This window comes from Zootoca vivipara, chromosome 2 (assembly GCF_965207765.1).
Source record: "Zootoca vivipara chromosome 2, rZooViv2.hap1.1, whole genome shotgun sequence".
In the NCBI taxonomy this organism is placed as follows: Eukaryota; Metazoa; Chordata; class Lepidosauria; order Squamata; family Lacertidae; genus Zootoca; species Zootoca vivipara.
The window spans coordinates 112667252-112693145 of NC_142584.1; the positions used below are offsets into that span (position 1 = coordinate 112667252).

Below are 25894 nucleotides of genomic sequence, written 5' to 3' on the forward strand. Positions count from 1 at the left end.
ATGCCACCCACCTACCCCCCTGCTGCACCCTCACTGATTGCTCTCCCCACCTGCTTGCCCATCCCTCACTTGCTCACCAACCGCCTTCCCCCCCCCATACTTTTGGCCGCCACCTCTGTGGCCGCTGCCTTTCCCTCTGCCACCAGCGTGACCTCAAGCAGAGCTGCCCCGGCCATGGGCAAAGCCACCTTGGGCAGAGCTGCAGCCGGCACAGCCTCCTCCACTCCCGCTATGACCTTAGGCGGGCATCCCCAAACTGCAGCCCTCCAGATGTTTTGGCCTTCAACTCCCATGATCCCTAGCTAACAGGATCAGTGGTCAGGGATGATGGGAATTGTAGTCCAAAACATCTGGAGGGCCGAAGTTTGGGAATGCCTGGCCTTAGGCAAAGTCGCTGCAGCTTTGGGTAGGGTCTCCGTCTCCTGCCACAAGGGAAGTAGGAAGAAGAGTGGTAACCTGGAGGGGGGAGGGGGGTTTCGCTTCCATTTTTTAATTATTCCATGCTCTGGTGTGAGCCAATTCACTCACGACACAGGGTGGGATGAAAAGAGCAAAACGGGAACCAGCACAAGACATCCAGGATTGGGATCTAAACCCAGGAAGTATTCTGTCAATCTGGAATAATGTGCTGCTTAAAATGAGACAGCTGTGTGGTATGTGGTATGCCTTCATGTCCCTCAAGACCTCCGATATAGTTGTTCAAATATGCGCATTGATGGATTACCAGAAATCAACTCCGTGCATATTGGAAGAGGGCGCTCTTGGCTCTGTAGACTTCAGACAGAAAGAAGATGGTGTTTCCTGCTTGGCAGGGGGTTGGATTGGATGGCCCTTGTGGTCTCTTCCAACTCTATGATACAAACTGTGCGTGTATGTGAGGCACCAACTAGAGACTCTCTGTGTAAGGGCAGCCTCACCATCTCCGTACTTAGTGATAAATTTCACTGAATTCATAAGGAGAGCCTGCTTGATCAGCCCAGTGGCCCATCTTAGTCTAGCATCTGGGCCAGCCAGATGCCTATGGGAAACCTGGGAGCAGAACATGAGCACAAGAGCATTCTCCCCTCCCGTGGTTTCCAGCGACAGGTATTGGGAAGATTTACTGTCTCCAGCTGTGTGGGGGCAGAGCATAGCCATCATGGCAAGGAGCCCTCAATAGCACCCTCTATTAATTTTGTCTTACCCTCTTTTAGAGCCACCCAAGTTGGTGGCCATCACTGCCTCCTGGGGGAGCATACTCCATAGTTTGACATTATTATTATTATTTATTATTATTATTGACTAGTAGAAGTCAGTTGGCCCGTAACCTGTAAGATTGCCATCTGTTGTTGATACACCACACTTCAGTGTGATCTGCAGTCTTCCAGCAGAACATCAGAGTTTTCCTGCTTTCCAGTAGCCTTTTCCAGAGCTCCTTTCCCACTCAGTTCAGTTCAAAGTTGATTGCCTCATGGCACAAGACAAACATAAACACACTAGCTACATAAACTTTAATAGATGCTGGTACACTATTAGCTCAACCAACTATAATAGAGTTTTTGTGGTCTTAGAAGTAAACCTTATAAAGCATGGGTCAGCAACCTTTTTCAGCCGTGGGCCGGTCCACCGTCCCTCAGACCATGTGGTGGGCCAGACTATATTTTGAAAAAGAAAAAGGAATTAATTCCTATGCCCCACAAATAACCCAGAGATGCATTTTAAATAAAAGGACACATTCTACTCGTGTAAAAACACCAGGCAGGCCCCACAAATAACCCAGAGATTGTTCTTATATGTTCTTTCAATCTGATTTCAAATCTGAAATCAATTTTCGTGTACATGCTATAGTTATCTTTCAATTTCTGACTTTTGCCGATATGTCATATTTACACTGGGGATAAGTGGACACTGACATGTTGATCTACCCTAACCACATGGTAATTACAGTATTGTTTTGCAAACTTAATTTTTCTTTATTTTTATAGTTTTGTAAACTAAATATTTGTATTTTCAGATCAGACCATGGCTTCTTCAAGAAGACAAAAATGTGTAAACAAGCCTGATGCTTTCCTAAAAACAGCCCAAGGACCACACATTTCCAGTGGCCTTGAAAAGCTGATTCTCTAATGAGACAGGAAAATTCTCTCTGTGTGTGTGTGTGTGAGTGAGAGAGAGAGAGAGAGAGAGAGAGAAGTGATAAGTATCCTGGAAGACAGCAAGATAATAATAATGATAATAATAATAATGATAATAATAATTGTATTTAGACCCCGCCCTCCCCAGCCAAAGCCGGGCTCAGAGCGGCTAACACCAAATATAAAACTTGTTAAAATACAACTCAACAACAAGACTAAATACATCAAAATTAAATTAAAAATGCAGCCTCATACAAAAGGGAAAAAGAAAGGGAAAACGGGGAAGGGAATCAGGTTGGCTCCAGGTCAAATGCCAGGCAGAACAACTCTGTCTTACAGGCCCTGCGGAAAGAAATCAGGTCCCACGGCCCTGGCCTCAGGAGACAGAGCGTTCCACCAGGTCGGGGCCAGTGTTGAGAAGGCCCTGGTTCTAGTAGAGGCCATGAGCACCCTACAGACTGCTGCGTTTCATTACAAATCTAACTTGTAGTAGTGGAATTATCTTTTTAGTGTTCACAGTGTTTCATGTAAATGTTCCCAACAATCCTTTACAACACAGCTGTAGGCAGGCAAATGTTGCCAATTCCCAAGTGCAGATAGGGGATAACTATGAAAAAGGGACAGCTGATCCACTTCGTAACATTATAAAACCGAGGGGGTGGGACTGTGTTAAATGAACTACCAGGAAGAGGTGGTTATGAAGCTGCCCTTCTCTTAAACCATTTCCTACCATTTGAGCCCCTCTGCAGAGCACATTCCAACACCAGGGCTAAATAGACACATAGAACATGTCATTTTAAGAACCCCCCCCCCCAAGAGCTGCAAACACAGAGTATTTTCAGTAATCCCCCCCCCTGCAAAAAAATGCCTTTTCTTTTTAAAACTAATGACAGATGTACGGTATTAAAGCTTGAGTGCTGCTGAGTAATGTTACTACTTCTAACTGTTCCTAGCTGGTTTCACAGTTCTGTATTTCTTCAGCCACAGTAACTAGGGTTTCATCTTTCGAGGGCCAGGGTTTGTGGTGCATAAGAACATAATACGAGCCTGGCAGATTGATAGCTATGTGTTGAGGAAGACACTCAATAGCAGTGGGCAATCCATCTTTCAGGGAAGCCTCTCCGTAAGGTTTTGAGGAACTACCAGGGCTTTTCCATTACAAAAACTATACAGTGGTACCTTGATTTGCAACCGTCTTGGATTACAACCGTTTTGGATTACAACCACGTCAAACTCGGAAGTCCGTGTCCCTTTTTTAAAATTACAATTACAATTATTATTATTATTATTATTATTATTATTATTATTATTACAACCATTTTTTGGGGGGGGGGAGGCCCCATTGGCGAAAGTGAGCCTTGGGTTACAACCTGTTTTGGTTTACAACCAGACCTCCGGAACGGATTATGGTTGTAAACCAAGGTACCACTGTACTTGGGAAAATCAGGTACTTCCACCTTAGGCTGAAAAATATCAAGTCCACACTTGCAAGTTAAGCTTTTAGACAGTCCTTTTCTCTCTTGAATGTGTTTTCTCGTGTGATGTGAGGCTGCCCTTCTGACTGAATCTCCTCCCGCAATCCAAACACTGGTACGGCTTCTCTCCTGTGTGGATCCGCATGTGCGTCATGAGGTTCCCCTTCTGACGGAAGCGTTTCCCACAGTGCAGACACGGATACGGATTCTCCTCTGTATGGGTCCTTTCATGTATAACAAGGTTGGACTTCTGAGAGAAGCTTTTCCCGCAGTGTGAGCACTTGTATGGGTCCTCCTCTGTGTGGATTCTCTCATGTGCGATGAGGTCACATTTTCGACTGAAATTTCTCCCACAATCGGAGCACTTAAAGGGTCTCTCTCCTGTGTGGGTCTTCTCGTGGATAGTAAGATTGCACCTCTGAGAGAAACTTTTCCCACAGTCAGAGCACTTGAATGGTTTCTCACCTGTATGGATTCTCATGTGTTTCCTAAAAACTGAGCTACGAGTGAAGACCTTCTCACAGTGTGGGCACCTGTGTACATTCTCCCCTGTGTGGATTCTCTCATGCGCTGTAAGGCTCGAGCTGTGATAGAAGGTCTGGCCACAGCTTGTGCATGCATACGGCTTTTCTCCTGTGTGGATTTTCTCATGTGCCCTAAGATTTGAACTATGGGTGAAGCTTCTCCCACAGTTGGAGCACTCATATGGTTTCTCTCCAGTGTGGGTTCTTTCATGTACTAGAAGGTTGGTGCTCCGGCTGAAGGTTTTCCCACATTCCGAGCACTTATATTTATCCTCTCCTGTATGCATTATTTGGTGTTTATGATTTCAGCGCTGTTGGAAGCTGCCTTTGACATCAGCACATGGCTTTACGGCACCATAATCATGATCTTTCACTTTTTTCCCATCCAAACAATCCTCTAGGAACAGCATCACTCATATCTTTCCCGGATCCACATGCTCCCGAAGCTTCTTTGTCTTATTCTCACGCACTCGTCCATCACCTGCCTAGGACGAAAGGGGCAATCATAATATGAGTCACACCCTGCTCTGGATGCTTATTTCTTATGAATAAATATTACCCCACACATCAGGCTGAAGTCTTTTAAAATGGCTCGCCATAATATGAGAACAGCAAAAAGGCCGTAGTGGCACAGCAGATGAAAGGCTAGGATCTAAAAAGCCTAAACATCTTGGGCAAAGAGAAGGATTTGTCTGACTGCAGAAAGGCAAGCAGCTCAGCACCAGGTGAGCAACAAGACAATGCCTTAAGGCTGAGGCAAGGAACCTCAGGCTCAGGAACAAAAGTGGCCCTTCAAACCTCTCTGTTTGGCCCTCAGGGCCACTAAGCCACAACCCCTCCCAGGGGCCTTTCCTTCCTTGAGTGGTTTTGCCTGACTTGAATTCTTATAAAGCCTTTCGTTGCATGAAAGGAAAAGAGAGGTGTTTCTGTATGAATGGATGGATTTTTTTGTCCTTTCCTCTTTTTCAGCATTTGAAAACAGCACTTTTGCCTAGTGGCACAAAGAGCACAACTATTCTGAGATCAGGAACCTCTCTTCAGGGCTATTTGCGTGATATTCATGTCATGTGGGCCAGAGGGAAGACTACTTCATTTTGTTCTAAGACAGTAATGTGAAAGTCAGAGTTGGGTGAAAATATATAGCATCCCAGCTTTTTAAAAATAAAGTTTCAAATTCTCTAAGGGATTGCAGGATTTAGAACTCTTAAGGGTTTTGAGTTCTGCTTGAGAATCCTTTAGTTTTCCACGTGGTTTAATGCTATGCTGCATTTGTATGCTTAAGGTTAGGATTGCCTTTGAACTTCTTTATCGTAGGCTGCCAGAGAACTCCCTGGAAACGGCATATAAATGGTCCCATAAATAAATCTATATAAATAAAAATGTAAAGACGTCTCTGTTCAATGGGGGCAATCTCCAAAAAAGCTTGACCAATTGCTTCGAAAATTCGACACAACATTGCCACACCGTACACGAGTGTTTTCGTATACCTAGGTTCTAAAGATGTCTCACCTGTGACCTTATTTTTTAGAAAAACCTTCCTCCAAAGTTCGTTGTATTACCATCTGTTGGACGTCAAAGCAGCACAGCTGAGGATGTCTCAGCTGCTGTCATTGGCTGCAGAGTATCTGTGACATCACATGGCATTGCCTAGCATTGCCCTGCCAGGGGAACAGACCAGGCCCAAGATGCACATGGGGTGTGCAGATGGAAGAGGGGTCGAAGATGATGTCACGCAGTGGGGGGACCAGAGAGAGGTCTGGGGTGAGGAACGGGGGCGCTGAGTGGAGGAGGGTCGTGCCTTTGGGGAGGGGTGGGGGATCTAACAGAACACGTGGGGGGATGATGGCCACAGCAACGCGTGGTCGGGAACAGCTAATAAATATTAAAATCGTCACCTGGGATTCTGCTCTAGGACACCTGCCTTAGGAAATGATGTGGATGGTGACTGGGCAGAGGGATGTCTCAATGGAGGCACCCCCTTATGGCAGAGATGGGGCAGTTTTTCAGCCTGAGGGCCACAACAACAACAACAAAGAGCCTTGCTATTTCAGGCCAGTGTCCCATCTAGTTCAGCATCCTGTTCTCAGTGTGGCCAACCAGGTAGCAGCTGGTACCACAAGCTGTTAGGAAGCTGGGATAATTACTAATGATATGAGTAATAACTGTATCGTATACTGCTGGATTGTACCCAAAACCTCTTAAAGAGTTTGCAAATAACAATGATGATAACTGTCAAAAAAAATTTTTTTTAAAAAAAAAATCAAACTGTTTATTAAAATAAGCGTAGTTAAAGGCAGACTAAAGCATTCTAGGCATCTTGGATAGGCTTGCATGAGCAGAAATGCTTTGACCAGAAATGTATTACTATTTTACAATCAAAATGATAAAGGCACTCCTTCCCAAAACAAACAAACAAACACACACACACACACACAGAGACAGTGGATTTACCAGGGTGAAATGCCAGATAATCGAGTCAACCAGAGTATCTGAACACACAACGGATCTTTTTTCTTCCTCTTCTTCAGTCTCTCTCCCGTCTTGTGCAACCAGCTCCTGGGCTGCTGCGGTCCATTCTCTGGAACTTACTAGGCTCCCCTTTAAAACCCCTTCCTTTCCCTCCACGCTCACCTCTCCTTGCAACCTTTTGCAATGCAAACCCTGCTAATTGCAGCTGGTGGGTAGGGTGGGGAGATCTGCTAAAAGGCTCCAACGGGAACCCCCTTGTCTGTAAAGGTCGTAGAACACGCCAACCCTGCCACCCACCTCCAGGGGGCGCGATAGAAAAAGGTTTAGTAAGGAAGTGGCTTTCCTGTTCCATCATCATCTTTCTTCCTCCTCCGCCTCCTCCACTCTCTCTCTCTCTCTCTCTCTCTCTCTCTCTCTCTCTCTCTCTCTCTCTGGCCTTTCTAGGAACCGGAGTTAAACTCGGTGGATTTAACCGTTTGAGTAATGATGACTAACCTTGCAGACACACTTCTCTGGTCGATAATCCGACCTGTTTCCTGGCGCTTTTCTTATTGCAATGAAGTCTGATCGGCGGAGCAAATTGGTTGTGCAATATAATTTGTGACTGGGCAACCTGAATGTGTTGATGTGCTTATATGTACACACACACACACACACACACACAAGAGCTTGCATGGTAAAGCGCTTAAAGGTTGGACTAGGACTTGGGAGCCAAAGGTTCAAATTCCCCACTCTGCCACTCACAGGGTGATAGTCACTGTCTGAGCCTAATCTACCTCACCGGGTTATTGTGAAGATAAAAAGGACTCTATACAGGCTCTTAGATATCCCATATAAGGGAAAGGGAGCAGTATTTTTCTTACCACAACAGATTTGTAGAACAGCATTATGATATCAACAGTTTTATTTTCAATTCCTTTCTTAACAATTCCCAGGGTGGAATTTGCCTTTATCACAGCTGTGGCACACACTGGGTAGATAGATGTCTTCATCAAAACTATCCACCATGACCTCAAGGTCTTGTCCCTGGCTGGTTACAGGTAGGTAGCCGTGTTGGTCTGCCATAGTTGAAACAAAATTTTAAAAATCCTTCCGGTAGCACCTTAGAGACCAACTAAGTTTGTTATTGGTATGAGCTTTCGTGTGCATGCACACGTCTTCAGATACCTGCACACGAAAGCTCATACCACTAACAAACTTAGTTGGTCTCTAAGGTGCTACTGGAAGGATTTATTATTATTATTATTTTGTCCCTGGCTAGTTACTGGCATTGCTAACTCAGTTAGTGTTAAGGTTTGTTTGGCCCAAAGTGCAAAGACCTTGCTTTTAAACCAGGCACCCCCAAACTACAGCCCTCCAGATGTTTTGGCCTACAACTCCCATGATCCCTAGCTAACAGGACCAGTGGTCGGGGAAGATGGGAATTGTAGTCCAAAACATCTGGAGGGCCGAAGTTTGGGGATGCCTGTTTTAAACCATGAAAAATAAAATGATCAGTTTGTATAATACAAACTGGGACAGCAACTCACAGGGATGAGCTTCCACTAAAAATAAATACATATAACATTTTTATTTACAACAGCAATTCAAAGAAGGCTGAGTGCTCTGCCTCTACATTCATATTTGCAGGCGGGGTTGGAGTTCTTGTGCACTGTTTCTTCAGGGGCAAATAAATAAAAGGCAACCATACAATGTGAAAAATTGTCGTTGTTGTTTAGTCATTTAGTCGTGTCCGACTCCTCGTGACCCCGTGGACCAGAGCAATTCCAGCTATGGTATGGTTCACCTGAAGGGGGTAAATTTGCCTCTGGGAAGTACCACTTCTGATTGCAGGGGGAGGACTCATGTTCCTGAATGCATAAAAACAACAACCCTGCATCTAGAAAACTAGTGTGCCTGGGCTAAAATGATTCTCATTGGCACACTAGCTTTCTAGAGGCAGGGTTTGCTTCTTTTTAATAGTGAAGTATTTGAACATATTGAGCTCCCAACTACCGTCAGAAATGGCACAGCTGAAGACACCAGTTTACTGCTGAAATAAGAACTACAAGGTTTTATTTGGGAGAAACCGGGGGGGGGGGTGTAAAATCGGGTTCAACAGATCTCAGTCCCCACCCATCACATATTGATATCTGAAAGACTCCTTTGCCTTAACAACACAAATGTGTAGCTCCGAAGAGACACCACATTAGCACATTTACCACTCAGCCGTTGTTTGCTTTACCCATGGTTTGTCTGGCCATTTGTTCAACCGCAGTCAGAGTTTCTCCGTGGTTCTCCCTCCCAAGTGGATTCTCCGATGCATGCGAAGGCCTGAGCTGTGCCCGAAGTTCTTCCCGCAATCAGAGCAGCTGTACGACTTCTCTCCTTTGTGGCTTATCTCGTGGGCCAGGAGGCAGGACTTCTGGATGAAGCTCCTCCCGCAGTCCGAACACTTATAGGGCCTCTCCCCCGTGTGGATTCTCTCGTGGGTCAGGAGGCCCGACCTGGTCGTGAACCTTTTCCCGCAGGTGGAGCACATGTACGGCTTCTCCCCGGTGTGAGTCCTCACGTGAGCCCGGAGCGTGGAACCCTTGCCGAAGCTCCTCCCACAGTCCAAACACTTGTGGGGCCTTTCTCCGGTGTGGGTCCGCTCGTGGGCTTTCAGGTTGCAGCGGTGCTTGAAGCTCCTTCCACAATGGCAGTGGTGGAGCCTCTGGTGACCGTTGCCCTCTTCCCACCCCAAGTCGCCTCCTTTACTGGTAGGATCTCCATCCACGTTCCTCTCTGGCCTGATCCCCTGCTGACCCGCAGGCCTCACTCCCTCTTTGCCATGATGCAAAACCTTGCCTCTTCTCAACAGTGCCTCCCTTAGCTCCAGTTGTTCTGGGCTTTCCTGCTGAAGGCGATGTCCCTCAGTTTCAAGTGCTCCTGGATGTGTATATATAAAAAAGAACCATAATAATAATAATAATAATAATAATAATAATAATAATAATAATAATTTATTTATACCCCGCCCATCTGGCCGGGTTCCCCCAGCCACTCTGGGCGGCTTCCAACAAAACATTAAAATACAGAAATCCATCAAACATCAAAAGCTTCCCCTAAACAGGGCTGCCTTGAGATGCCTTCTAAAGGTCTGGTAATTGTTGTTCTCTTTGACTTCTGGTGGGAGGGCATTCCACAGGGTGGGTGCCACTACTGAGAAGGCCCTCTGCCTGGTTCCCTGTAACTTGGCTTCTCGTAGCGAGGGAACCGCCAGAAGACCCTCGGCGCTGGACCTCAGTGTCCTGGCAGAACGATGGGGGTGGAGACGCTCCTTCAGGTATACTGGACCGAGGCCGTTTAGGGCTTTAAAGGTCAACACCAACACTTTGAACTGTGCTCGGAAACGTACTGGGAGCCAATGTAGGTCTTTCAGGACCGGTGTTATGTAGTCTCGGCGGCCGCTCCCAGTCACCAGTCTAGCTGCCGCATTCTGGGTTAGTTGTAGTTTCCGGGTCACCTTCAAAGGTAGCCCCACGTAGAGCGCATTGCAGTAGTCCAAGCGAGAGATAACTAGAGCATGCACCACTCTGGCGAGACAGTCCGCGGGCTGTCCTTGCTTTGGCTAAGAGTTCCCAACAGCTGGAAATCTCTGTCCTTTTCCTCGAATTTAAACATGGAATCACAGAATGGTGGAATTGGAAGGAACCCCATGGGTCATCTAGTCCAACCCCCTGCAATGCAGGAATCTCAGCTAAAGCAAATAGGTTATCTGCCCCAAAGAAGGAAAAATCTGTATCTTCACTGGTTCCCCACATTATTTTAATTATTTGTTTGTATCTAATTCTAGTCCTATCCGGAGGCAGCTACCAAGACAAGAAGACATCGTGTTGCATCAAATACTAGTCGTACCTAGAGGAGACCCACTAAATTTGCATGCTGCTTTTCCACAGAAGTGTGCCCAAAGGGATCTTACAAGACAAGAAAAGCAACAACAGAGCAAGAGAAAGAATCACCGTGACCTTTGTGTGCCCCCTCCTCAGGAGGTCTGGAGGGTGGCAACATGAGAATGGGCCTTCTCGGTGGTGGCTCCCCACTTGTGGAATGCTCTCCCCAGGGAGGCTTGTCTGGCGCCATCATTACATAGCTTTAGGCACCAGGAACAGGGTTGTCTTTTAGATTGTCTTTTGTTTTGTTTTTTCTTTTATGCTCATTTCAATGTACGTGTTTGCCTTCTTATATATTGTAATTCACTTTGAGTTACCTAGGTTAACAAACCAACCAATAAATTTTAAAAAATAATTAAAAAATAGCAGCCATGGATGTACTGTATACCAAGATTGCAATCACCTGTTCCATCTGCATGCTGAGGACGAGCATGAATGACTCTGGAATGAGAAAAACTACATTTTAGCCTTGCAAATGGGTCAGTCTGTACCCAGCCATTGATTTACATCTGCTAAGCCACTTTTTACTCGTTTACCTTAGCCCTATATTAACTATTCCTGTGGCCGTGCAGTTAAGGATGGGTTTCAGGGACAGGGGAAAAAAACCAGATCCTTTTAACTGGATCTGCCAGGGGGGTGGCAATGGGGACTTCCTTCAATTCAGCCCCCCATGTGCTCAAGCACCCATGGAGTTCTCCTGCCCAGCGAATGCAGCTTACAGCCTGTCACTGACCCATTTTCTCACCTGTGTGGATTCTCTCGTGTGCCGCAAGGCTTGCACTCTGACAGAAGCTCCTCCCACAGTTGGTACACTTATGCGGCTTCTCTCCCTGGGGGCTCCTCTCGTTGGCCACAAGGGTTGAGCTTTCACCAAAGGTTTCCACTTGGTACTGCAATTGCCGTGGTTTCTCAACCAGATGGATTATCCGAATGTCTGAGCCCCACCTGGAGTCTCCTCTGAGGTCACTCTGGGCCTTTTCTCCCTTGCCATGCAGGGTGTTATTCTGGGTTATGGCCACTTGCTTCCGAGAGCCCCCTTCCCAACATGAAAGGGTTTCGGCAAAACTCTTTGTCGCATCCTTTCCCTGCTCCTTTTCCGACTCTTGCAGAACCTGGAGACTTGCGGCCTCGTTGTGATACTGGAATATACCGCCTCTTTCCAAGGAGCGCTTTTCTGGTGCCGCCTGCACAGAACATCCGTGATGAGGCTCCTTCATCTTGTTCTCGCGCATTTGCCCATCAACTGCAAGAATAAGCAGAATGTGGTGCCCTTCACATTTAAAATTAAAGCAAAACCGCCGCCCCCCCCATTTTTCTATCCCTCCCCCAGGCCTTCTCAACTCAAGCGAGTTGAGATGAAGTTCCGTGGCACAGGTCAAAGTCCTTGCGCTAACAGGATGACTTCCTTAGATACAACAACCCAATCAATTTTCCATCATTCTGATGCAGCCTGAGTCCTATCCCTTGTGTCCTTACCTCCTTTTCTTGCCTGTTCAGTGGCCTTGTCCAAGGGCAAGACCTGGCTGGCCTCAGAGGAATCCACAGCCGTTATGGTCCCCTGAGGCCGAGACATCTGAAGCTGCAATTAAAGAAAAATCAAGGCATTAGTGCTCCAATAGAGGCAGATATTTGGTTTCTCCTCAAAAAATCCACTCAGTACAGGGTTCCCTTGCACTTGGTCGAGAAACTACAGGTAATAGAGAATGTTGTTAGGAGACCCCCTATTCCCCACAAAATTAAACCATTCCCAGAGTGGTTTAACTACCAGTCCCCCTTCCCAGGGAACTCTGGGAATTGTAGCTCTGTGAGGGGAATAGGGAGTCTCCTAACAACTCTCAGCATCCTTAACAAACTACACTATTCTTGGGGGGAAGCCATGGCTGTTTAAAGTGGTATATAACATGCAGGAGGGTCCTCTCTACAGCTGCTGCCAGTCACTTGTCAGCAGTACTGAGCCTGACTTGGTATATTCCTGTATTCCTGTTTCCATAGAGGAGCTTTATCTCAGCTGACCACCATAACCCCAGAAAGCTAGATGCAAAAATCTGATCTAAAATGCTTGTGGCAACAGCGTCTCTTCAACTCCAATGCCATTTATCTAATTGTAGTAACTGGATTGGCACCAATCAAGTAATGCAAAATCGGGGCGGTCACTCTCTCCTGAATCCACCTTCCAGGACCACCAGAACGACCAGCATTGAACACCCCTCACCTCTCCTTCCTGTTTCACCGTGTTCTGCTGCTGTAGCAGGAAATTCTCTGCCAGGACCACTGCCTGGGCACAAGTCTCTGGGCCCTGTTCCCTCACCCAGCTCTCCATTTCCTGGGGCAGGACGGTCAGGAACTGCTCCAGGATCAGCAGCTCCAAGATCTCCTCCTTGGTGTGTCTCTCCACTCTCAGCCACTGGCGGCAAAGTTCCCTCAGCCGGCCGTAAACGCCTCTGGGCCCCTCCACTTCCTGGTAGCAGAACTGCCTGAAGTGCTGGCGCTGCTTCTCCCTCAAAGTGGAGTCCCCTTGCAAGATGGCCGCCTTCACCTTCCCGTAGTCTCCCCTGTCCTGGGCACTGAGGCTGTAGAAAGCCTGCTGAGCCTCTATGCTGAGGGCTGGCAAGAGGAGGGTCACCCACTTGTCCAGAGGCCACCGGCAGGCTGAGGCTACTTGCTCAAAGGAGGCCAGGAAGGCCTTAGGATCCTCCCATGCTGAGGGCCCCTCTGATACCTGAGGATTCCCCCATCCTGAGTGAGGGGCCTGCAATGTCTTGAGGAACTCCTGCCACTGGGCTTCCCAGCATTCCTGAAGCTCCTCTTCTGGTTCACGTTTCACCTGCCGTGGATAGACCGTAGCTTGTGATTCTCCAATCCCCTTGATGCACACAAGCTGTGGGGCTTTCCTTCCTCCCAGATCTGTCCACAATTTGACGTTGGGGGTGTTTTGCTCTCCCTTCTGCAATCCTGGGGTCTTTGCTGCCCCTTCATCCACAGACATGTTCACCTCCACTCTCAAGGTCTCCATTGAACTGTTCAATGTCAGGAACTGTCAGGAAGAACATCCAGCCTCTGCTGGGCTTTCTTTAAATCACTCCTCACAGTCAGTCCATGAATCTCTTGCTATATTACAGTCTTCTAGGAAACTATAAGTTGCAGGGTGTTGTGGTCTCTCCGATGAAGTGCTGCAGGCTTCTCCTGAAAGGGAACAAGATTTATGTGAATATTTAGTTGGGAACCTGCCCTCACAAAGTGTCTGGACCTTCCTGATAAGCTTAGAATGAGCTATGAACAGAACAGGCAAGACCCACTAAACACTACTGTCCTAAGAGACAGCTCCTTTCTTATAATGTTATTTACCCATCATTTTCAAATGCTTTATTACTGTTGCAAGGTGCGTCGAGCTCAACACTGTTGTTGGAAAAGTGTGTTCCACACATTTGAAGTCAAATCAAGATTGACAGAATTTCAAAATGATTCTTATCCATTATTTCAGGAATCCCTACAACTGTCTGCAAAGACAGGTTAATATAAGTAGCCCCAGAACTGATCGAGGAGGATGAAGGATGGGCAAATAAATCAATGGAACTGTGACACACTTTCCATTGTATGTTATGGTATGAGCAACTTGCAGAGGTTAAATATAAATTTGAGGTACGACTGTGTTTCAGAGGAAATAAACTCTAACATGGATTATTATTTATTCTTAAACAATGCAAAATTTACTCATCACTGGTAACGATATGAACTGCAGATAACACAATTCATTTCCCTGACAGAGCTACAATTCCCAGATTTTTCCGAGAAGAGGGCCTGTTTATACTAATATGGAACTGTAGCCCTGTGAGAGGAATAGGGGGCAACTCTCAGCACCCTTTAGAAACTACAGTTCCCAGGATTCTTTGGCAGAAAAAAATGATAGTTTAAAGTGGTATAATCCTATTTTAAAATGTATGATGTGAATGGAGCCACAGAGACGGAAAAGATCTTCCTCTCATCTAGTCTAACCTCCCTGATTAGTAAAAGACATAAAATGCAACCTCAGCACAGTCTCTCCCCAACAGGCAGTTGCTATTAAATACCTCCCGTTAAGGGGACCACATCACCTCTCAAGGAAGAAACAGGCATTCCCTCAAATAATAGATTTCTCTTTCAGTGCAAAACTTCACTCTAATGTCTAAGGTTGGTGGCAAGCAGAGGAGCCCAGTCAGGAAAGCTGAAGAAAAGGTGGCAACTCAGGCTTGCCAACTGACCAGTGGGAGAAAAAACAACTACCTGCTCCTGTGTAGTTAAACGTTGCAAGTGGTGTGGTACCACCGTGCGCTAATATTTGAGGCTGAAGCTGCTGTTCACAGGCACAGCGACAGAATCTGTGCAACGCCTGGCAACCTTATGCTAGCTTCCAGAAAGATGCTGGTTTGAGCCCACCCAGGGAACAACTGAGCACAGAATTATTGCTTTGCAGGGGGTTGGACTAGATGACCCTCGGGATCCCTTCCATCTCAAGAATTCTGTGATTCTATGATTTAGTGTGTACCTTTGTGACATCTTTCCACTTCTGCACTAGCATGCACTTTGCAGCAGGGATTTGGTGGCGCGGAACCTCTGGATCCCTCCAAAGGCTATTAGGACTCCAACTCCCATCAGCCCCAGCCAGCACAACTAATACTGTAGTGAGGAATGATGGGAGTTGTAGTCCAACAACATCCGGAGGACCACAGCTTCCCTGCATCGCTCTTTAGCAGGCTGTTTGGAACTGGTTTGATTTGGGAGAGAGGTTGAATCTTGTTGCTGCTGCCCTGTTTTTTCTCCCAGGATCTGGGATTGCAGCAGTATGTAGTTTCATTGCTCTTCCTGCAATTCTGCATTTTCTATCCAACTGCAGCTTCTTCCTGCCCCCTTCCCTTCTTTTAAGGTCCCGTCCCCAACCCCACCCCGGCCATTTTCACTCACCTCTCCCTTGCAGCCTTGGCACTTCTCTCCTGGCTTGGCAGCCTGTTCTCTGCAGCAAGAAGATATTCAAAAGCCAGTTTCCCTCCAGAGGGGAGCAAGAGGGGAGGGGGCAGGAAGTGGATGCCCTTTGTTTACCACAAAGAGATAGGTGCTTGAAAGGAAACAAGCCTTTTTTTTAAAAAAAAAAGCCCCAAAGCAAGAGCCTTCATTTCCGGTTCTCCTTGGACTTCTTCATCTGAGGAAAAGTGCAGGGCATCCTTGGCTGCAGTTTTTGTTTTTGTTTTTCAAAATAAATCAGGCAGGAAGGGTGAAAAAGTCTTTCGGGACAGGCTAAAGAAACAGCACAGTGGCATTCACACCCACGCCATGTGGTCACCAACTTGGACAGCTCCAAAAGGGATGATAGAAACATGGAGTTGGAAGGGGCTCCCTAAGGGTCATCTAGTCCAACCCCCCCACACAATGCAAGGGTCTCCACTAAAGCATATAGAATCACATAGTGCTGAGACAACTTTGAAAGTTTCAGCTTGTAAATGCGTTGCTGAAAATTTTTCTACTCCGCCAGGCCTGCTGTGCAGGCAGATAAGAATGCATTTTTCCACAATGATTAATTGATTTCTGCTTTCATTTTATCCCCATGGTTTTCACTGTATGGTTTTGTGAGTCTTTGTTGCAAACCACCTCATTATCTTAAAAAAAAGAAAAAAAGAAATAGCGATATCAGAGAGCCAAGTGTTGCGCAGTGGTTAGAGTGTCAGACTAGGACCTTCGGAGACCAGGGTTCAAATCCCCACTGAAGCTGACTGAGAGACCTTAGGCCAGCCACTGCCTTCTCTCAGCTGAACCTACCTCACAGGGTCGTTGTGGGGATCAAATGAGGAGGGGGAGAACCATGGGGTGCCCCCCTCCTTGAGCTCCTTGGAGAAAAAGGTGGGATATCAATGCAGTAAATATAAAAAATATATAAAAATAAAATCCACTGGGGAGAATGGTCTTGGTCTGCCAGTCCTTACCTGCCTGCCTTCTTAATTCATAACTGGTCCAGGGGTTGGTCCTGCCGTTCAGTCTCAGTGTCAGTATTGCACTTGTGCAGCTCACCAGAGAAGAGGACCAGGGACAAAACTAGAATTAGTTGCCTCTGCCTGTCAGCGGCTTTGGCTGCTGTTTTGGCCCCCTGCCTTCTTCCCCAGGGAGCACCATCCACTATTGCCATGGCTACTAGCTTGGGAGGGCTCTGTTCTGCCTCTGAATATCAGTTGCTGGAAATCACAGGGAGGGAGAGTTTGGTTGTTGGGCTCACGTCCAGGCTTCCCAGTGCAATATCTGGCTGGCCACCGTGAGAACAGGGTGCTGGACTAGGGTGGCTTATGTCCTGCTGATCCAACCAGGATTTTTCTTAGGCATACACCAAATTATTTTTACCCCCAATTCCTGTTGGGCGTGGGAAGAACAAGCAGAAAAGGTCAAATCCGACAGAGCTTTTCCCTACAAGAGTTTCTTGTGTAACTCTTCACTCCAAATAATATGCCAGAAATAAGAGGGGTTTGGAGGGTAGAATCAGCCTTGCCAAGTTTGTGTTGTACTCCCCCCCCCCTGCAGATGGCGTGCTCATTTCAAACTGCCTGCTCTATTGGACCTTTATAGAAAAGAACACCTTAATTCCTAGGTAATTTCGTCCTGCTCTTCTACCAACTGCAACTGTGAGTCAGAAATGTTGCTGGAGAACCATAAAAACTGTAGCCCTTTGGGGTTTGCAGTGGTGTCAGATTTCTCAGTTTCCCAGGCCTTGCTAGGAATCCAAGTGGAATTCTATGGCTTTAACTCTTCAACTGCTTTCTGGGTGGAGGCGTTGGGCTGAACCCTTTTCTATTGGTTGTTTCAAAAAGCACATTGCTGCTGCATCTTAGCTATGTGAACTTGGAACAAGTTTTGTTTTTGGATTGCTGCTGTGAATGGCCTAACAATCTGTGCACTTTTCTGTATTTCATTTCCTTTGGATCTTCAGTTTTCACACACTAATGCCACATCCTGTAGAATTCTATCAGATATAGTCTATCTGAACAATCAGAATGATTTTCATTATTTTTTATCTGTGCAACCTGCACAGGAGCAGTAAACAATATTATAGTTAGTTGTTGTAGTTTGTCTTCATTTACTCCACCCCGCTGCCCTGCCCACAGTTGTGAAGAATATTCTCATGTTATGAATGGTCCGTGTCATCATTAAGAAAAAGGCAGGAATCATTTTGTCTTCTCTGAGACATTGCCTAAAAGCAGTGTTATTCAGACAAAGCATTGCAATTTTCACCAACCAGTATTTATTGATGTTTTTACAGCTCTTATTGTAATTTCATATGACTTATAAATCATTTTAGGAATGTGTGGTGTGTGGGTGTAGGTGTGGGTGTAAACCCAAAACACTATCCAATGGGCTTTTGATGAAGGGTAGTATAGAAATTTCAAAAATAAACAAACTGACACAGGTTTGCCCCATAAGAAATAGCCCTGAGGGACACTTTGTTTGCCTCTGTCAGGTTGTCCTTAAAAATCAGAGGCAACAAGAGTGCTTCAGTAAATTTTCTAGTCCAAAACATCTGGAGGGCCGAAGTTTGGGGGTGCCTGGTATAGCCCAACATTCTATTTCCCACAGTGGCCAATCAGGCACCTCTCACTCTTGTTCCCTTGGCAACAGGTACTCACTGACATATACTGTCTCAGATTTTAGAGGTACCAAACAGCCATCATCACTGTTTACAGGCTTATCCTCCATGAATTCAACCCACCTTTTAAAGCAGTCCAAGTTGGTGAAGAACTTAACCCATTTGCCACTCCTGAATCTTCCAACATTCAGCTTCTTTGGATGGCTACGTGTTCTCATATTACGAGAGAGGGAGATAACTTCTCTCTATTCACTATGTGCATAATTTTATATACCTCTATTGCGCTCCCCCAGGGCCTTTTTTCTAAACTAAAAAGACCCAAACATCATAACCTATCCTCATAAGGGACTTGCTCCACCCCCTTGATCACTTTGGTTTCGCTTTTCTGAACCGTTTCCATCATAGATTTGTATAACAACATTGGCAATTTTATTTTCAGTTCCTTTCCTAATGAATCCTAGCATAGAATTTGCTTTTTTTCCCCCACTCTCTTTTGGCATTTCCGTTGCACTTTCCACCACGACCCCAAGGTCCCATTCCTTGCCAGTCATTGACAGCTCAGATCCCATCAGTGTAAACTGATACCAATTTGGATCAATAATTTTCAAGCTCTTCACAGTCCTTTTCTGTTTTTAATCACCCTAAACAATTTGGTGCCATCAGCGAAATTTGCCACCTCAGTAAAGGTAAAGGTAAAGGGACCCCTGACCATTAGGTCCAGTCGCGGACAACTCTGGGGTTGCAGCGCTCATCTCGCTTTACTGGCTTCCGGGTCATGTGGCCAGCATGACTAAGCCGCTTCTGGCAAACCAGAGCAGCGCACGGAAACACCGTTTACCTTCCCGCTGTTTATCTACTTGCACTTTGACGTGCTTTCGAACTGCTAGGTTGGCAGGAGCAAGGACCAAACAACAGGAGCTCTCACCCCTAAATCCAAACAGGTTATGGAAAAAAGTTTTTAAATATTGGTTGGTAGTGGGTCACATTCATTGGGACTGGTGGGGCAGGAAGCAGCGAGCCCAACACTAGGTGGCACCAGAGCCAATATCTGGACCAGCCAATTAATTCAAGCTTTGCTTTGTCCTCCTTGCTGAGTTCCATATTCACAACACTGAAACTAAGGAGGAGGGAGCTGACAGCCAGGCCTATCCACTGGACTGGCTGTAATAAGGAAGGTGGGTTGGTGACGGCTGGTTGAGGGCAAACTGAGGCTGGTGGGCCCCATTTGCCTTAACTGGCCAGCATCCATGGGTAATGTTCCCAATTCAGGTCCAGTCTCCGGCTCCTACCACCTGCATGGGCTCCTGGTGGAAGGGATCCTCCCCACCCCCCACCCCACAAGCCAAGACAGGCAGAAGGAAGTTCATTGCACACAATTCCCTATTAAGACACATGAACTGGAAACTTGAAAATGTTAGTTACATACAGTCAACACTTCTTCCCAGTCCTACCAAAAGTACATTGTCCTATCACTACCGGTAGCATGCAAGCCTCTCACTTTAGTGAACTTTAGTCACTTTCTTCAATAGAAAAGTTCCTCTCTTGTGTAAACATTCAGCAAATTCTGTAGTCTGACTAAAGCAGGCCCACTCCGTGTGGGTTTAAGGGCTCCAAATCTTTGGGGATTCAATGTGAGTTTTATGAAGATCAGGTACTCATCTTCAGGCTTCCTCAGCATCAGCTGTCCATTGGGAGCTTCTTCCAAAGTCAGAGCACTGATGCAACTTATCTCATAGCCAAGCTCCAAATACTTGTGGCAGGAACGTGTTAACCTGGGGGCTCTCCAGGCCACCTCTGACTATTGGCTGGGGCAGAGGGAAGTCTGTAGCCTAGCACCATCTAAATGGCCACATCCTGCCTTACTGGCCAGGCTTCCACAGCCTGGTGCCCTCTAGAAGTTCTTGAATAACAACTCCCATCATCCCCAACTCTTGCCCATGGCTGCTGGGGCTGAATGGAGTTTAATCTATAGGGTGCTGGGTTAGGAAGGCTGACTTAACCCTTTAACAAAGCCTTAACATAGTAGTGAGGAACCTGTGGTCCTTTGGATGTTGCAGGACTCCAATTCCCATCACAACCAGTTGGCATGGATGATGGGATTTGTAGTTCAGCAGTATCTGCAGGGCCACAGGTTCCCCACCCCTGTCTCGACACAAATGGCTTCCCTGCGTTGTGGATTCTCTCTAGTGTCAGAAGGACGATGCTCCATCCGAACTCTTTTCCAATAGCCCATATGGCTGTTCTCTGATATTTGGCTCTTCTCTTCTCACATGCCCTATGTCACTGAAGCCCTCCCCACAATCAGCACTCATACGCAATTTGTCTCCGGGATTCGATTCCTGGCACAAACTTCCACTTGCGCCACCGGCCAAACCCTTCCGACAAGCCGGGCGCTTGTAAAGCTGGACCCCGGCGTGAACTCGTTCGTGTGTCATAAGGCCTGACTTCTGACAGAAGCTCTTCCCACAGCGCCCACACCGATATGGTTTCACTCCCGTGTGGATTCGCTCGTGGGTAATGAGGTTTGAGCCGTCAGTGAAACTCTTCTGGCACACAGCACACTGATATGGTTTCACTCCAGTGTGAATCCTTTCATGGACCCTCAGGTCCGCAGAGGTCCGGAAGTTCTTCCCACACTCGGAGCACTTATATGGCTTCTGTCCCAGGTGGATCTTTTCGTGCGTCGTCAACGTGCCCTTCTGACGGAAATTCTTCCCGCAGATTGAGCATTTGAAAGGTTTCTCTCCAATGTGGATTTTCTCGTGTGTCGTGAGGGTGCCTTTCTGGCGGAAACTTTTCCCGCAGTGCGTACACCTGTATGGTTTCTCTCCCGTGTGAATCCTCTCGTGGGCAACGAGGTTTGAGCCACTTGTAAAACTCTTCTGGCACATGGAACACCGGAAGGGCACCTCCCCAGTGTGGATTCCCTCGTGGGCCTTCAGCTGTGCAGATTTACGGAAACTCATCCCACATTCGGCACACTTATATGGCTTCTCTCCGGTGTGGATTCTCTCGTGGACCCTGAAATTCGAGCTCCAACGGAAACTTTTTCCACAGTGACAGCGGTGGATTTTGGGGTGGGCCCCGGTTTCCTCCTGATTTAAGTTACCTTTATGGACAGGAACGGCTTCATCTGAGCACTTCTCAGGTTTGGTTCTCCACTCGCTCTCCAGTCCCTCCTGACTCCCAAGGCTTCTTCTCTCTTTGCAGTAATGGAAGATGTCGTCTCCTTGCAGTGATGTGTCTGCTGGTACCTCAGAATCACCCTGCTGAAGATTATCAAGTTGGCTCTCATGTACCTGCCCGTCACCTGCAGGAATAAACAGAGTCACACGTCTTGTATAAGTTTATTGCATTTTAATAATGACTCCCTGACTGTGGAATGCTCTCTCCAGAGAGGCTCACCTGGCAACATCATTATTTGTCTTTAGGCACTAGGAAAAACTATTCATATTTACCAAGCATCTGGCCTTTAAATAATCTGTGGCCTGTTAAACCAGGAGGAGGTGGGGGGAAACTGCTATTATGTTTATTCTAGTATTATGCTGTCTGTTGTTATGCTTTTTATTGCATTTTTATAATGCTTTTATTACTGATGCTCTGTAAAATGTGTTCTTAATGTTGTACACTGCCCTAGGGTATTTGATAAAGGGGAGTACTGTATATAAATTGAAGTATATAAATCACAACAACAGGTTACAGGGGAATAAATGGAATAAAAATTGATTTAAGAATTGTAAATTGTCACAATTGCCAGTAAAGAAGTATGTGATTTACTGAGTCAATAACAAAGCATACTAAGAAGGGAATGATGTATGGACTATTATTACAAAGGGTTCTGTAGTCTAAATTGAAGCAATTTATATTTCAGAAAAGAAGACAAGAAGTGACCTTAATCTGAACTAAATCCAAACACTTGCACAGCTAGCTTGTGGTACGTAGCGATGCTGGGAACTGAACCTGGGAAATTCTGCATGCAAAGCAGAAGTTCTGCCACTGAGTCATGGCCCAGATTAACAAAGCCACCAAATTCTGGTCAGTTGTTAAAAAGCTCCCTTTTTATGCTCATCAGGTAGCTCTAGGGTGCTGGAGACCGGGACTCTGCTGCAGAAACAGGAATGAGTCTTCACCCCCAGCGTGTTAACATTTCAGCAATTAGATTACAATGAATCCTTACCAAACAAGCTTGCCTCTTCATCTTGCTCCTGCTTGAACTCCTTGAAAGGCTGCCTTTCCCACGCCTCTGGTGGTGGGACCACGCCTGCCTCGGAGAGATTCACAGCCAGTCCCACACCCAAGGGCCACAGCCCCTGAAACATCAGTGAGAAAAACCATTCAGGACAGGGGAAGGTGCTCCCAGACATGCTAGAACTTCCCATCTCCTCCTCAGCTCTAGATTTCTGGACCCCAGGCAGGAGACATGGAGACACCTTGCAGGGGCACGGCCAGGTGGGCTGGCCTGGGATTCATTCATCTCCTAGGTGGGACACTGTGGCACAAAGCAGAGCAAGCTGCTGCTGCTCTTGCCTCTTGTCACAATAATCCCTCTCCTGCCCTCTCTTGCTAAGCCATAAAAATCAGAGATGGTGGGTGTCTTTTCTGGGAAAGTGACACACTTCAGACAACAGGGGACCCCAGAATTGTTGTCCGTCAAAAAATACAAATGTTAAAGCATCAGCTCTCTCCTGAATCCACATTCCAGGACCACCAGAATGACCAGCATCTAACTCCCCTCACCTCTCCTTCCTGTTTCACCGTGTTCTGCTGCTGTAGCAGGAAATTCTCTGCCAGGACCACTGCCTGGGCACAAGTCTCTGGGCCCTGTTCCCTCACCCAGCTCTCCATTTCCTGGGGCAGGACGGTCAGGAACTGCTCCAGGATCAGCAGCTCCAAGATCTCCTCCTTGGTGTGTCTCTCCACTCTCAGCCACTGGCGGCAAAGTTCCCTCAGCCGGCCGTAAACGCCTCTGGGCCCCTCCACTTCCTGGTAGCAGAGCTGCCTGAAGTGCTGGCGCTGCTTCTCCCTCAAAGTGGACTCTCCTTGCAAGATGGCCGCCTTTACCTTCCCGTAGTCTCCCCTGTCCTGGGCACTGAGGCTGCTGAAAGCCTGCTGGGCCTCTATGCTGAGGGCTGGCAAGAGGAGGGTCATCCACTTGTCCAGAGGCCACCGGCAGGCTGAGGCTACTTGCTCAAAGGAGGCCAGGAAGGCCTTAGCATCCTCCCATGGTGAGGGCCCCTCTGATACCTGCGGATTCCCCCATCCTGAGTGAGGGGCCTGCAATGTCTTGAGGAACTCCTGCCACTGGGCTTCCCAGCATTCCTGAAGCTCCTCTTCTGGTTCACGTTTCACCTGCCGTGGATAGACCGTAGCTTGTGATTCTCCAATCCCCTCGATGGATACAAGCTGTGGGGCTTTTCTTTCCCCCAGATCGGTCCACAATTTAATGGTGGGGGTGTTTTGCTCTCCCTTCTGCAATCCTGGAGCCTTTGCTGCCCCTTCATCCACAGACATGTTCACTTGCACTCTCAAAGTCTCCATTGAACTGTTCAAATGTCAGAAAGAACATCCAGCCTCTGAAGAGCTTTCTTCATCTAAAGTCACTTTTCAAGGACCATGAATCTCTCTGTAAATGAGTCCTCCAGGAAAGCATAGAAGACCGAAGGTGTTGTAGACAGGTGTTTCTGCTAAAAGGAGTTTTGAGGGAGGTGGGAGGAAGAGAGAAATAGATCATAGAATCATAGAGTTGGAAGAGACCACAAGGGCCATCCAGTCCAACCCCCTGCCAAGCAGGAAACACCATCAAAGCATTCCTGACAGATGGCTGTCAAGCCTCTGCACAAGGGACTATCGTTTTTTGCAAGTTGCCTTGCATTCACCTTTCTGAGAACAGCAACTAACTATTAATGATAATAATGTTCAGAAATGAGCTTTCCACCTCATTCAGAACAATCAATTTTAATGCAGCCACAGTCCAGACATTCCTGGTTTCTAGAATTGCAAATTCCAGGGAATCGCCAGCAGCAAGTCTTTTTGTGCGGTGATGGATAGGCTCAGAATTCTTTGATTTGAAGCATTATTTGATTTGGCTCCAGTGAGTGGGTCTTGGGGAATCTAGTGGGGGGAAACAAAGTAGGTCTCATAAGCCTCAAGCTAATCCACCTCTGCTCTATAGCAAACCTCCCAAAATATATAACTGTGTCACCTCTTAACTTTTCCGCAATCACCCCTTTGGGCATGTTTGCTTTCAGATATAAGATTTGGAAGAGAGGATAAACTGGGAAGTGCAGTGCAGCTCAGTGGTATATACAGAAGGTCCCAGGTTCCGTCCCCAGGTACTGCTGGGAGAGGTCTCTTGTCTGAAACCCTGGAGAGCTGCTGCCAGTCAGTGTGTACAATACTGAGATAGAAAGGGTAATTTTATAAAGGCAGAGCCCTGTGTTCTTCAGCTCAGTGGTGTGAGGATCAGCTTACATGCATAAGGTCCCAAGTACTACCTCTGACATCCCCAGGTAGGGCTGCCTGAGAGCCTGGAGAGCTGCTGCCAGTCAGTGTGGACAACACAAAGGTAGATGGACCAACGTTTCTAAGAAGCAGGCTGTAGCTCAATGGTAGAGCATCTGCTTTTCATGCAATCCCAGGTTCAATCCCGGGAGTCTCCGGGCAGGGCAGGGAAAGTTGCTGTCTGAACCTCTGGAGACCCACTGAAGAGTAGACAATATTGAAGCCCTGCTTCAGTCCACCCTGCCCCTCTTGCAGTTTTATTCCTCCCTGATCTTGCTGGCTCCTGATCTTGCTGGCTCCTTCTTAACAACAATGTCCCCTTTTAAATTCACCTTTCTCTGCAGGCTTGACAGCTGCAACTATCCTCCTGGCTGAAGAAATCTGCTCCTTGCAGCTCCTCTGTGTCTTCCTCCAAGCTTTAAAAAGAGAAGTAATTCAAAAGGCAGTTTGCCACCAGAGGTGAAGCAGGGGGGGGGGGCGTCAAGTGGGGGGGGAGCGATGTGGGTAGTTGGGGAAGGAAGTGAATTATCAGATACTGCACTTGGGGGGGGGGACCCAAGAGTTCCACCAACCTTCATTTCAGGTTCCCAAGCAGAGCTCTCCATTTGAGGGTGGCTAAAAGGAGTGGCACTGGTTGGATTTCTGCCTGTCATTCGTCAACGCGTTATCTCCGCACACCCCAGTATGTTTTGCACTCAACTTCCTTATTGTAAAAATATCTGCCGGGGGTGGTGGTGAGTGGGATTGTTGCTGAACAGCGCCAAATCCAACTTTAATTGTGCACCCTGAATTTGCAAGTGTGTAATAGAATTTTTCCCTCCACACACTGCAAAATATTCGCAGTCTGGAAACAGCTTCGGGTTTCCAGAGCAATGAGTGCTCAATGGGCATCTGCAGTGATTTGGGGGTGGTGGTGGTGGAGGCAGTGCTAAAAGGGGGAAGCCGGCCAATTTCTCACCCACAAAATGAGAACAGTGCACGTTTGTTTTGCCTCGTATCTCAGGTTCTACAATTGCTAGAAACTTAATTTTATTTTGCGTGTTTTTAGAGAGCGAGATGATCGCAGAGCCAAAGCGCCGCAGCGGCACGTTCTTCGCACGGCTTCCTATGCAATCGGAATTGCCAGTTGGAAAACATGAAAACTGTAGCCCTTGGTGTTTTAAACTACATTACCGGGGCTTTGTATCGTCACTGGTCTCTCCAGGAATCGGAAAGGAACTCGGTGGTTTTAACCTTTACGTACGCGCGTGTGTCCCTAAAATGGAAGAGTGGTGGGATCTAAACTGAATAAAATAAGCCA

The 25894-nt window shown here is 47.0% G+C and overlaps 3 protein-coding genes across 6 annotated transcripts; all 3 read right to left on the reverse strand.

Annotated features, from left to right (window-relative positions):
- Window positions 1-3479: 3479 nt before the first annotated feature.
- Window positions 3480-4534, reverse strand: LOC118081371 (uncharacterized). Its single transcript, XM_088663639.1, has one exon. The coding sequence runs from the start codon at window positions 4398-4400 to the stop codon at window positions 3615-3617; it is 786 nt and encodes a 261-aa protein (XP_088519765.1). The 5' UTR covers window positions 4401-4534; the 3' UTR covers window positions 3480-3614.
- Window positions 4535-8285: 3751 nt separating this feature from the next.
- LOC118081184 (uncharacterized) lies at window positions 8286-15572 on the reverse strand. The gene is made up of 5 exons (XM_035107484.3): window positions 15435-15572; window positions 12709-13679; window positions 11973-12075; window positions 11242-11739; window positions 8286-9492 (listed from the first exon to the last, which is right to left on the reverse strand). Exons 2-5 carry the CDS (start codon window positions 13507-13509, stop codon window positions 8840-8842), a joined length of 2055 nt encoding a protein of 684 aa, XP_034963375.3. The 5' UTR covers window positions 13510-13679; window positions 15435-15572; the 3' UTR covers window positions 8286-8839.
- Window positions 15573-19455: 3883 nt separating this feature from the next.
- Window positions 19456-25116, reverse strand: LOC118081182 (uncharacterized). 4 transcript variants are annotated; one of them, XM_035107474.3, is made up of 4 exons: window positions 24927-25116; window positions 22831-24204; window positions 22271-22403; window positions 19456-21403 (listed from the first exon to the last, which is right to left on the reverse strand). In XM_035107474.3, exons 2-4 carry the CDS (start codon window positions 23629-23631, stop codon window positions 20283-20285), a joined length of 2055 nt encoding a protein of 684 aa, XP_034963365.1. In that variant the 5' UTR covers window positions 23632-24204; window positions 24927-25116; the 3' UTR covers window positions 19456-20282. The 4 variants fall into 4 exon arrangements, with proteins under 4 accessions (XP_034963365.1, XP_034963368.1, XP_034963367.1 ...); XM_035107477.3 differs by having other exon boundaries at window positions 22831-23774; window positions 24927-25108; XM_035107476.3 differs by having other exon boundaries at window positions 22831-23777; window positions 24927-25108.
- Between the last annotated feature and the right edge of the window lie 778 nt (window positions 25117-25894).